Below are 12723 nucleotides of genomic sequence, written 5' to 3'. Positions count from 1 at the left end.
TTACAGCAGAGTCTCAGTTCTGCGTCCTGGACACTTTAACTGGTCTTAAATTCTGATGCATATTATTACTAGCATTAATTACATAATTATATATATATATATAATTAATTATATAATTATAAGTATAATATAAGTAATTATAATTGATTAGTAATAATAATGATAAACTTGAAGAGCAATCCTGCTTCCATTTTTGCAGATCCATTTTTTTTAACCTTTATTTTGCTTTGCAATTTGAGTGACTACAGTTTGGGCTTAAGAAACTATCTCGCAGTGGAAAGGGCTAGTACATAAGAAAGAATATTGAAGTTAAAAGAGAAATGTTAATTAGTGATTGTCCTAGTTAAAGTTAGGTTAAAAACTCTTTGGCAACAAACTATTCTACCTAAGTTTCTAGACTTTAGGGAGTATACAACAGTATCAACACAAAAAAGGAGAGATAATTATCATTGCTGACACCACTAAGACCTTTTCATGGAGAATGAGACCATGTTAGGGAGGTAGCTTGGTATGATGGATAGAAATTTGGCCTTGGAGTCAGGAATACCTGAATTAAAATCCTATCTCAAAGATATATTGTTCTCCCAGGCAACTCTGTAAGACTATAAAAAGGTTATTACCAAATTGTCCATTTATATCAATGGTGGAAATTTCTGTAGCAGCAACTATTTTACCCATACTGGTAAAATGGTAGACCCTTATGTGGGCATGGGGAGAGAAAAAGGGCATGGAAGTTTCAGGGGAGCAGAGAGAGTACTTAACAGAATGTTAATAACTCAGTCAGCAAATGCCCCATGCATTAACTTGTGGCCTACTTCTATACTAATAATAGCAAATAGATTTGTATATATGTTTTAAGTAAATGCAGTAATAATGAGCTGGCTAGTTAGACAAATAGATAGATTTTCCCAGACTTAAGCCTAATTTGTTTAAAGAAAAAAAAACACTAGTCTTTTTGAAACTAAGCATTTCCAAGTTTTCCAATCTGGGGACTTCTCTAGTGTCTTAGACTCTAAAAACTAAAAATCTTTTCACACTTCCAATCAGCCCTCTTTACCTCCAGCAAATATGTTCAATTGAAACTCCCAATTAAAATGAAACTGAAAACTATTAAATTATTAAGTATTGAAATAGCTATTAGAGAAGGAAATAATATAGCAGCTTCTAAAGTTGTCTAATCACTATTGCCCTAAGTGACTCAGTGGTCTAAACTCTTCAGAATTTCTTAAAACTATCTTTTAAAAGGAACAAAGTACCCAGTTTGAAGACTTTAATTTTTAGGCCTTACCATAATCTCCCTAAAAGTGTTTAGAATTCTAATGACCTCTGAATGATTGGATTTGACATTATACTTTAGCACATGTATATATATTTTTAACATTTTAATTTAGTTATATTTTCTTTTTAAATTTTGAGTTCCAAATTTTCCTTTATTTCACACCTTCTCCACCCACTGAGAAGGCAAGCAATATGATATCAATTATACATGTGAAGTGATGTAAAACATTTTTCCATATTTGGCATATTTCCCAAAAAAGCAAGAAAAATAAAGAAAATGAGAAAATTATACTTCAATTTGCTCTCAGAGTTAATCAGTCTCTCTCTCTCTCTCTCTCTCTCTCTCTCTCTCTCTCTAGAGAGAGAGAGAGAGAGAGAGAGAGAGAGAGAGAGAGAGAAAAAATTTTTTTCGTCATGAGTCCCTTGAAATTGTCTTGGATCATTGTATCAATCAGTTCCCAAATGTTTCACAGTTGGTCACCATTAGAACATTGTTGTTACTATGCACAATGATTCTTCTCATTTCATTTTACATCAAGTCATATAATTTTTACCATGTTTTTTTGTCATTTTTTATAACACAATTATACTCCATCACAATCATGTGCCACAACTTGTTCAGCCACTCCCCAATTGATGGGTATCCCCTCAATTTCCAATTCTTTGCCACCACAAAAGGAACTGCTATAAATATTTTTGTACATATAGGTCCTTTTCCTTTTTCTTTGATTTCTTTGGATATAGACCTAGTAGTGGTATTGCTGAGTCAAAGAGAAAGCACAATTTTATAGCCCTTTGGTCATAGTTCCAAATCATTTCCCAGAATGGTCAGACCAGTTTACTACTCCACCAGCAGTACATTAGTGTACCTATTTTTCCCTCATTCCCTTCAGCATTTGTTATTTCTGATAGGTGTGAGGTGATACCTCAGAGTTGTTTTAATTTGTATTTCTTTAATTAATAGTGATTTAGAAAAGTTTTTCATATGACTATAAGATAGCTTTGATTTCTTCTGAAAACTGCTTACTTATATTCTTTGGCCATTTATCAATTGGGGCATTACTCTTATTTCTATAAATATGACTTAGTTCTATGCTCAATATATACCTGAGAAATAAGGCTTTTATCAGAGAAATTTGCTATAAAAATTTTTGGTATTACTTCATTGTCTACGGTACCTTTGAGCATCATGTGGTTTCCCTGATTATCTCTTTTAATTGTCTGTTTTTGTTTTTGCTTTGTCTGAGACTGTGATTGCTATTCTTGATTTGTTCCTTTGTTTGTTTTTTTACTTCAGCAGAAGTGTATTACATTCTGTTCCAGCCCTTTATTTTAAATCTGTGTGTGGCTTTGTTTCAAGTGTGTCTCTTGTAAACAGCATATTGTGGGATTCTGGTTTCTAATCCATTCTGCTATCTGTTTCCTTTTTATGGGTCAGCTCATCCCATTCACATTCAGTTATGATAACTGTGTATTTCCCTCCATCACATTTTCTTTTGTATCTTCCTCTCTGTCTCTCTGTCTCTAATTCTCTCTGTGTGTGTCTGTCTCACCCCCCTCTTCCTGAAAAATCTATTTTGCTTTTAACTACTGCCTCCCTTAATCCACCTTCCCTTTCATCATCCCCACCTTTGTCTTATCTCCTTTCCCTCCTATTTTCCTATTAAGCAAGTTACATTTCTATATACAACTGTGATTTAAGGCTACAACAAGAAACTTCCTAATAATTCTAAATGTTAGTCTTTTCCAGGCAATTTAAAAGATGCGCAGGTTTCAGTATCAAAGAGGTTGGTTTTTAGCATTCGCACTCAATGGAGTCTTTAATATATCCCCATTACACTGGATCTGCCTTCCATAATCCGCCATCTTTGTGTTGGTCCCTAGCTTTCCAGGGCCCAGGGTTGCTACTGGAGCACCCCTCTTCAAATTTCCATTTTTTGTTGGTTCCCTATGTTGTTTTCTCTATACTCCCTCCATCATGCTGGGCTTATCATTACCAATTCCCATTTGCTGCTAATAAAATTTGTAGTTTACTGGTCTTATATTTATCCCCTCAGAGCCAGGATCATTTCATTCCCTAAGATGTTAATTAAGCAAACAGATAGACTAATGTGCTAATGGAGAAGCTTAAAGGGTCTCCTGTCTTTCCCAGATAATATATGTACATTGAATCTTAGGAATTAGGGCTAGTAAAAAACTTCGAGACTATCTAGTATAACCCCCTCATTTTGATGGTCATTTTTTGGAGATAATACTCATATTTTTCATGAATTTCTCTGCTAAGAATCTCTAACACAGGCATGAATGCTTGGTTAATAGTTAACTTCTTGAGAGCAGAGGCTATGCCAGATCTATATTTAGGATCATCATTTTAGAGATGAAAGGGACCTTCAAAGTCATCTAGTCCAAACACCTCATTTTGCAGTTGTTGAAACTGAGATCCAGAGTAGTAAAATGAGTTACCCAAGATCATACAAGTAATAAAGGGTAGATTCAGGATTTGAACTTGGGTCTTCTGACACTCAGATCTACCAGGACTCTTTCTACCATAACATCCTCAGCACCCCACTAAAGGGCCTAGAACATAAGAATTGCTTAAATGTTTGTTGGAACTGAATGGAATAGACAAAGTAGCACTAGCCAAAACAAAATGCATTTGTGCCCATACTTTCAACTGGTTTCCAGGTGGTTCAGGGTGGGAAGAAGGGAATGATAAAGGTTACTTAAGTAGATACTCTTGACTTTTTTACTTTTCTTGCTTCATTGCAGGCCCAGAACTGCCTCACTAAGCTTTACAAGCTAGATAAAATGCAGTTTCGTCAAACTATGAGGGACTATGTGAACAAGGATTCCCTCAATAACGTAGTGGATTTCTTGCATGCTTTGCTAGGATTCTGTATGGAACCAGTCACTGACAGTAAGTATGGCTGCCACTGTAAGCAGTAGGAGAGACCATGATGAGGTAGGCTGTATACTATTTGGAGTCACCCCAAGTTCCTTGAGGTAGAATATATTTAGAAATACATAAGCATGTATTTCTAGTACTCGTGAAATGAAGGAAAGATGAGTACGATCTTTCAGGACATACTACTATGGAAAATTTTCCTCTGCAAAGTATGTCTAGATTAATGGTCTATAAACTGTAATGGGTAAACTATCAGTGGTCTGACAAGTCTTTATTCTTATAGGTCTTTATTCTTTGTCCCTCAACTGCTATTCAGCCTACCTTCCTTATCTTTCTGATGCAAAAAACTGAGTCAAGTGCTCCAAGACTCTAAGAAATAAAAGAGGAAATATAGACAGATGCATGTTAATGTGTATAGCTACATAACATATGTAATATAAGTACGTATAATATACACACACTTATATGTAAATGCAATGAATGAAACAATTGAGACTTCAACTTGAAGATTGCCTCTAATTGTTTCTGCACTGTAGTATTTGCCAGAATAAATAAATTATATTAAAATTACGTAGGTATAGAGCTATAAACTGTTTCATAGGTATATGACCATAGGTAAACTATAGAGGACATCAGATCAAATCCCAGCTCTGTCACTTACTGCCCTGTGATCTTGGGCACATAGAGCCTTAGTTTTCTTATCAGTAAAACAAAAGTATGGGACTAGATGAGCCTTGAGGTCCCTTCTAGCTCTAAATATTTGATTCTTCTACAACTGTTCAAGTACGTGCTTATTGTATGCAAACTTCAACTGGAATAGAACAAACATTTCAAATATATTTTTAATGCAGATGCAGCTATACACTCACATTTACATCTGTTTTTCTTGCTATTGTTATAGTTTATATAAAACAGCGCCTGTAATAGCATGTATTCAAGTCACTATAAAGAAACTATTTTATAAAGCTTTCTCTTCATGTCCCTGGCTACAGTATTTTCCTTATCACTAGGGTGCCTCTTTTCTATCTAATCCTCAATGTAAGAAGAAAGACTTTGTTAAATGTGTTTAAACCACAGACATCAATCCAAATACAAAAGCAGTTATGCATTTGCCAAGTATGTACTAATGGAGAAATTAGTGATTGCAAAATAATGTACATTTGTACCATTGCAGGAAGATAAAACTGGCATAGGCTATAAAATAATTTCTATTCAACAACATACTAGGTATGATTTCCAATAATCCTGAAGTCCATAGTACACAATTAGTAAGCTGGTTCCTAACATATAAAAGGAAGCAATAAGTGTTCCTTTTAGAGAGATGGTTTAACTAAAAGTTAATTCAAAGTCAGTCATGAATAATTAGTTCATCATGGACCCCAATTTGATTAAAGCTAGGAACTCAGCTTTTGGTCATTCCCTATCCTTTGCAGCCAATAAGTTAAGTCAAGTCAATGAGTATTTATTAAGCACTTATTATATACCCAGCACTATGCTAAGTGCTGAAGATACAAAGCAAAGCAAAAAAAAAAAAACTCTCTGCCCTGCAGGAATTTACATTCTGATGAATATGCATTACTAATAGGTATTTAAATGCTAGATTGAGATTTTGATGTCCTGATGGGAACAGGTTGAAGCCATTTGCTATCAGCATGCTTTCCCTCTCTACACCCTTGGGCACTTAATGGGGTTTGAGAGGGGCGGGGAGGGTGCAGCTGAAGAAGAAAGGCTGTGCAAGGTCCACAGCTCTTCTCTAATATCCTTTAGGCCTTTATGGCTGAAAATTGATAAAGATGAAATGTTGGTGTCTACCACCACACTTCCTTCCCTTTGTTCTCTATGATTTATCTCCACAAAGGTTCTCGCCTATTTTCCTCTCTTATCACATCTTTATTCAGACCATCATCTCTCTCTATATTATTGTAATTGCCTCATATCTTGTCTTTGTGTCACAATCTCTTCCCATGCCTCTTCAAATAGATTCTTCTTCAATAATCATGTTAATTTTCACAAGACTATTACTCTTCTGCTCAAAAATTGCTTTTCTATTTGGTAACTCCTACTGCCTGTAAGAGAAAATACAAATTTCTTAGCCTCATCCTTAAAGAAGGCCCTTCTGTGACTTGTTTCCACCCTATTTTTCCAGCATAATTTCATATTAGTCCACTACTACTACTACTACTACTACTACCACCACCACTACCACAACTACCACTACCATTGCCACTTCTACTATCACTACTACTACTACTATCTAGCATTTTATAGCACTTTAAGATGTACAAAGACCTTTACATATGTTATCTCATTTGATCCTTGCTCATAATGCCATCCAGTCCTCTCCCAATCAATTAATAATAATAATAATTAGTGTTTACATAGTGCTTTAAAGCTTGTAAAGTGCTTACAAATGTTTAATCACTTTATCTGCACAACAACTCTGTGAGGTAAGTGCTTTAGCCTCACTTTACAGATAAGAAAACCCAGACAGATTGAAATTAAGTGACCTGCCTAGGATCACTAGCTCTTTCATATATGAATCAGAATTTGAACTCAGGTCCTCTTCACTCCAGGTCAGTGCTCCATCCAATTTACCTCCATTTAACTCAATAAGCATTTATTATGTAAATGTAAGCCACTCTCCCCCAGTTTACATTTAATCAAAAGAGATTATGCATACGTAGCTCAGCACATATGGCCACCACCCTAGTTCAAACTGCAATAGTAAAAACATCTCTCACAAGGACCATTAAAATTGGCTCCTAATTGGTCTCTTTTTTGTCTCTTTTTTCCAATTTATCCTCCACACAGTTCCCAAAGTGATAATCTCAAAGCATAGGATTGATTGTCACTCCCCTACTCAATAAATTCCAGCAGTTCCTTATTACCATGAGGGTTAGAAGCAAACACTTTCTTGGCTTTTAAAATACTTTATAACTTGCCACCATTCTAACTATCTAGTCCCAGTATGTATTATTGTACAGCTTTATTATACGTTACTTCCTTTCATATGCCCTCTTGTCAAGTCAAATTAGCCTTGCTTCCACTTATCTTCCATTCATCCTGTACTGGACTCCCTTCTACCTTTAGTCCTTTTATCCTTTAGTTACTTTTTACCTTTAAACCCTTTTATTTAAAGGGCCAGATCATGTGTCACCTTCTCCTCAAACCTGTTCCCCTTCCCTCCTTAAAGGTCCATTCCTTAAGTTACATGTTTTGTATTCCCAGGATGTGACATAGTCCCTTGTGCATACACTCACATCAAAGACCTGTGACTTCCTAGGTGTGGGAGCTCCTGGTGTGAGAAATGTCACCATTAACTGCTGATGGCTTGGCCTCTAACTTCCTGTCTTTAAAAGTTGTTTGAGGCTCAGAAAACATGAGTTTCCCATAGCCACACCACTACTGATTATATAGAGATTCCGTGTGAACGTAATCACACACTATCTACTCTCCCATGCTTCTTCCTTGTGCATAGTTTGCCTTTTGCTTAGTTGGTGCCTGATGCTTGTTTTTTGGATTAGATTGATTTCCATGTCAGAACTCTCTTGCTCTTTTGCCTTCTAGCCTCACTTCATACTTCCTTCCAGTGTTTCCTTCTTACTCCTTCAACACAGTAATTTAAGTAAGGAGTTTAGCTGAATGTTGGTGAACTCTATGATATACTATTTAAACCTTGGGGGCACTATTTCAAACAGAAGAGATCATTGTTAAAAAATAATTCTACATCTGAAAGTCTTTACTTCCCTCCAAAAAAAGATTAGGATTATAGGATCATATATTTAGAGCAGAAAGAAACCTTAGAGATCATCTAATTCAACCTCTTCATTTTACAAATGAGGAAACTGATGCTCAAAGCCTTCTTCTAGTTCACACAGCTAGTACACAACAGAGCTAAGAGTTAAGCCCAGGTTCTCTGACTGACCTAGTGTTCTTTCCATTTTCACCCTCAGATGCTATCAAAAGATTCTATAAACAAGATAAAATTGTTATCTAAAAGAAGAGGCTGTAAAGGGAGTGCTGTTGATTTGTTTCAAAGTCTTCAGGGTATTATTATGACTTTTGTTTCATTATGTGTCTCTTTTTGCTAGTGAATTGTTCACAGGATCCCATTGTTTCACTGGGCAAATTGCCTGTAAATTGTACCTTTGCTTTCCAGATAAGGCTGGGTTTGGGAACAACTTCACCACAGTGGACAACAAATCCACAGCCCAGAATGTGGAAGGCATTATTGTCAGTGCTATGTTTAAATCCCTCATCACCCGCTGTGCGTCTACTACGCATGAACTACACAGCCCTGAAAACCTGGTGAGGATCTCTCTGCAGAAGGGTATGCCATCTCAGATACAGGAGAGGGCTTAAAACCAGAGCAACAAAGAAGACAAAAGACAGAGGGGGGTTTGGGGGGAAATATTAGACTGGAGAGAAGATTCTTCTATTTTGTTGCTGTTCTTTCAGCACCAGCTGTCAATGATTCAGTGGGGAACCTTAAGAGCACACTTAACCTTCTCTTTATTCCACTTTCCTGACTGAAGAATTTCTGAGATGGGAAAGAGGAAAGTAGAGAAGGATTTATTAACCACTCATCTTATGAAGATCCTCTGATCATTTGTGAGATGTTTGCAATGGGCTTTGAGATCCATCAAAAAAGGCTGCTAAAGTAGGTATGGATTTACTCAAAATTGTCAAGCCCAACCCTGGCTTGAGTGTGGGAATTTTTGAGTGAACTCCATCCTGAGAATGAATTTACAAGAAACCAGGAAGCTGCAATGGAATCATGTATGTGAGGCTGCCCCAAACCCTATAATTACAAAACTGATAATTTTAGGAAGATCTTGGAGAACAGAATGCCCTCTTAGTAGATAAAGGTACAAAATGACCCATTTCAGACAAGTATGTGAATTCATTTTGCTTGATTATACTTGTTTGCTACACAGAAGGGTTTTACAGAGGGGGTGGTGATACTGAAACAAGAAAGAAAGGAAAGAATGTTAATTAATTATTTTTTAAAAATACATAGGAGAGAGTAGAAGGAATTCAGAAGGGGTCACAGTCGAGTGGGGCATTGTTGGAACTAACTCGTTAAAATTTAAATATATTTAATGAAATCAGCCATACATAATGAAGATTCACAGTTTCATATGCTGTCCTCTTTTTCTCTTTGCATGGGGAAATGTTTATGGTTTTGGTGTGTTGCATTCATAATAAAAAAATTAAATAACAGAGAAGGCATGCCGTTACAACAAAATCTTAATGATTTTATTTACACTATTCCAAATTATATTTGCTTTTGTAATTAAAGCAAATATGCTATAGAATGGTTGCCATTGTATGTTAATTGAAGGCTATAATCTGACATCTACTATGCCCATAGTGTGACTGAGTTGATTAAACTTTGCTTGGGGCCTTAAACAGTCTACTGGGAAAGGCCAGCAAGAGGTGATCACTTAATTGCTTCAGAAGAAATTGTGTCTTGGAATAGTGCTGCCAAAAGCGACTGAAATAGGTTCCTGCAGATCCAAGCTGCATTCTAACCAGTTATATATGTGATAACTTCATTTGCACATTAGCACATAAATGATTCTGTGGGGAATTGTAGCATAAGTCCTGCCCAAATTCAGAAAATCATTTAGAACTCTAAAGACTCAGATTTGAAAAGAGAATAAACAAAGAGGGACCAAGTGAAAGCTATTTTTCTTGACTTACAAAATCATCAAAGCAAGGTTCCCAGTGACTGTTTCATAAATACCTTTTAGAGGGTTTGCTTATCCCCCCTCCAGGCCTCTCTTCTCCACTTATGACAAGCAAGACAATTTCATCAAAAAGTATCCATATTTCAAAGTATGTTAACACACCAGTTGTGTTGGACTGACCAAACTAATTCTTAAGATCCATACAGAACAAATCTGGCTATTTAGATAGCACCTTGGGCTAGAAATGGACAGATTTTTATTTGTGAACTATAAGAGTGGTCCATATCCCTGAACCCATCCATTGTACCACATTGTCTTTAAAATGACCAGGCTTAGTGAAGAAGACCTTTCAAGCAGAATTATACCAATTTTAGCTGAGGTAGAGATGATTTTTAAAAAAAAATTTTAGAGATGATTTTTTAAAATGCTTTTGGACAAAGGTTGAAGACTAGAACCAAAACCCAAAGGAATAGCTTCCTTCTATTTCCTCCTTTGATAATAATTAAGAATTGTCAGTAGAAGCCTGGGAATTGGAGAGCTGAGGCTATAATATTATAATTATTATACTATATTTGATGATCTTCTTGATTTTATTTTAAGTTAATTTTATTTTTTTCAATGACCAAATATCTACTATCTACTATGTCTACGTACCACTCATCTTCCCACTGGGGAGAAAAAGTTGTAGTAAGTATACATAGTTCAGAAAAAAAAATATTCCTACATTGGCCATATCCAAAGTATACATACATACATACATACATACATACATACATACATACGTATATATAATTTTTTGCCCAGAGTCCAATACTTTTCTGAAAGGAGTGGTGTAGCAAGCCTTATCATCAGTCCTCCAGAATTGTGGTTGGTCATTGCGTTGATCAGTGTTGTCTTTCAAAGTTTGTCATTGCAACTTTGTTGTTATTATATACATTTTTCTCCTAGTTCTGCTCTTTTCAATCTTTGTTGGTTCATACCAGTCTTCTCAGATTTTTCTAAACTGTCTCTTTCATGATTTCTTATATCACAGTGGCTTTCTGTTACATATACTATATATATGCACACATATGTTGTATGTGTATGCATGTGTATGTAAATGTACATATAAATATACACAAACTTCAAAATTTATTCAACCATTTTCAATTTACAGGCACTCCTTTAATTTCTATTTCTTTGCTACCATAAAAAGAACAACAATTATGAATATTTTTATACGTATGGGTCTTTTTCAAATTTCTTTGATCTTTCAAATATAGGCTTAGCAACACAGCTTTAACACCTTCTAGAGATGTAGGATAAAATTGTTCCTCAAGTTTTCACTTGAAAGATTTCTGTGTATATTATCCCAGTGGTAAATCACCCATTTAGTCAATTTCAACACTATCCTAAGCCTTCTTTTTCAGGCTCCATGAGAAAACTATCTGTTGATAAAGCTTCCTGTCTTTCCTGCTATACCTCATGCTTGTCATTACATAGGGGCTCTATTGTGACATCCGGCAGCTGGTTCAATTCATCAAAGAAGCTCATGGAAATGTTTTCAGGAGGGTTGCCCTGAGTGCCTTGCTAGACAGTGCAGAAAAGCTAGCCCCAGGAAAAAGATCAGAGGAGGCAGAGCAGGACTCAAAACCCTCAGGGAGCAAAAGGTATGTCCATGTGTGTGAAGGGAACTCTTTGAATGTTTCCATCAGTCTTATGACAATATAGTATTTTGATCTTTTGCATTTTGTGTTCAGATCCTGATGGTTCTTAAGCACAGGAGTGGTAGATGATTCTCTTACTAACAATGCCAGTGTCTTTGATAGATATTAGGCTCAATAAAACAATCAGAACTCTTCAGATTATCTGTTCTCCCCTTTGAAAGACCCAAGACTTGCTTCAACTCCCCTATACTTGTGATTCAAGTTAATGAAGAAGTTCACTAATGAAGCAAAATTTTATGTGTTTCAGTTGTGTCCACTGATATTTATCATTTTGATTTAGGAATAATAATCCATGATACACCAGTTTCTGCTCTCTGTAATAGGAGAGGGGTTGGATCTGTGGATCGATTGATATAGGGAACTCCAGGTGGGGAAACTCCCTCTTATCAGTGAAGGTGAGCACCTTGTCTGCAATTTCTAGCCTTAGTGGCCTAGATAAAGCACTGAGAAGTTAAGTGTTTTACCCAGGGTCACATGAGTAGTATGTGTCAAAAGCAGAACTTGGCCCCAGATATTCTTGGCTCGGAGGCAAGTCCTCCACTGTATCATAGCTGCCTTTTTAGAGGTGATTGAAGTAAAGCAGCAGAATATGATTGATAAACAAAGGCAGTTTCCTAAATTATTTTTCCTATTAGGAATATCAAACTTGGTTTGATGCATGTTGTGTGAAAAATTCTATGCCCTAGTAGATACAAAGAGAAACCTCTAAATTATTTTTTCATGTCTTTTGTTTTTGCATCACAGGCATTTCTGGACATACTATCAATCTCATATCTCAGTTAAACCCTCCCCCATAACAAGGAAAAGCATTTTGTCCAAAATGTCTAAAACCATATTATGTATGTCATATACAACCCAAAAAGCCCTCAGCCTCTCTAGCAATAGAAGAGATGTATTTAGTTATCTAGTCTCTAGCACCAGGATCAGTTTTTCAATCCTTAAGTTTTTCTTCCTTTTAGTAATCTGGAACTACCTAAATCTGAGGTTCTTCATGCTATATGATTTAATAACTTTGCTTGGCAAATATATTATCAGAATGTATTTTAATGTCAAAGGAAGTATAGCATACTGGATAGAGAGCTAGCACTTGAGCCAGGAACCCTAGGTTGGAGTGCTGCCTCTGAAACATACTATGTTTTCC

At 35.9% G+C, this 12723-nt stretch overlaps 1 protein-coding gene across 3 annotated transcripts in view; it reads left to right on the top strand.

Annotated features, from left to right (window-relative positions):
* Nucleotides 1-12723, top strand: part of UNC80 (unc-80 subunit of NALCN channel complex) — a 222492-nt gene that overhangs the window by 52845 nt on the left and 156924 nt on the right. For all 3 annotated transcript variants that reach the window (XM_021008767.2, XM_078147389.1, XM_078147390.1), the window contains 3 exons: nucleotides 4048-4195; nucleotides 8343-8491; nucleotides 11359-11525. In XM_021008767.2, coding sequence (XP_020864426.1) covers nucleotides 4048-4195; nucleotides 8343-8491; nucleotides 11359-11525 — 464 coding nt within the window. The remainder of the gene's footprint in view (nucleotides 1-4047; nucleotides 4196-8342; nucleotides 8492-11358; nucleotides 11526-12723) is intronic.

The sequence above is a fragment of the Phascolarctos cinereus genome, unplaced genomic scaffold (assembly GCF_003287225.1).
Source record: "Phascolarctos cinereus isolate Bilbo 61053 unplaced genomic scaffold, phaCin_HiC Scaffold_7;HRSCAF=346, whole genome shotgun sequence".
Classification (NCBI taxonomy): Eukaryota; Metazoa; Chordata; class Mammalia; order Diprotodontia; family Phascolarctidae; genus Phascolarctos; species Phascolarctos cinereus.
Note: the sequence above shows the minus strand (reverse complement) of the source record. Positions and strands in the feature narration are given on the sequence as shown.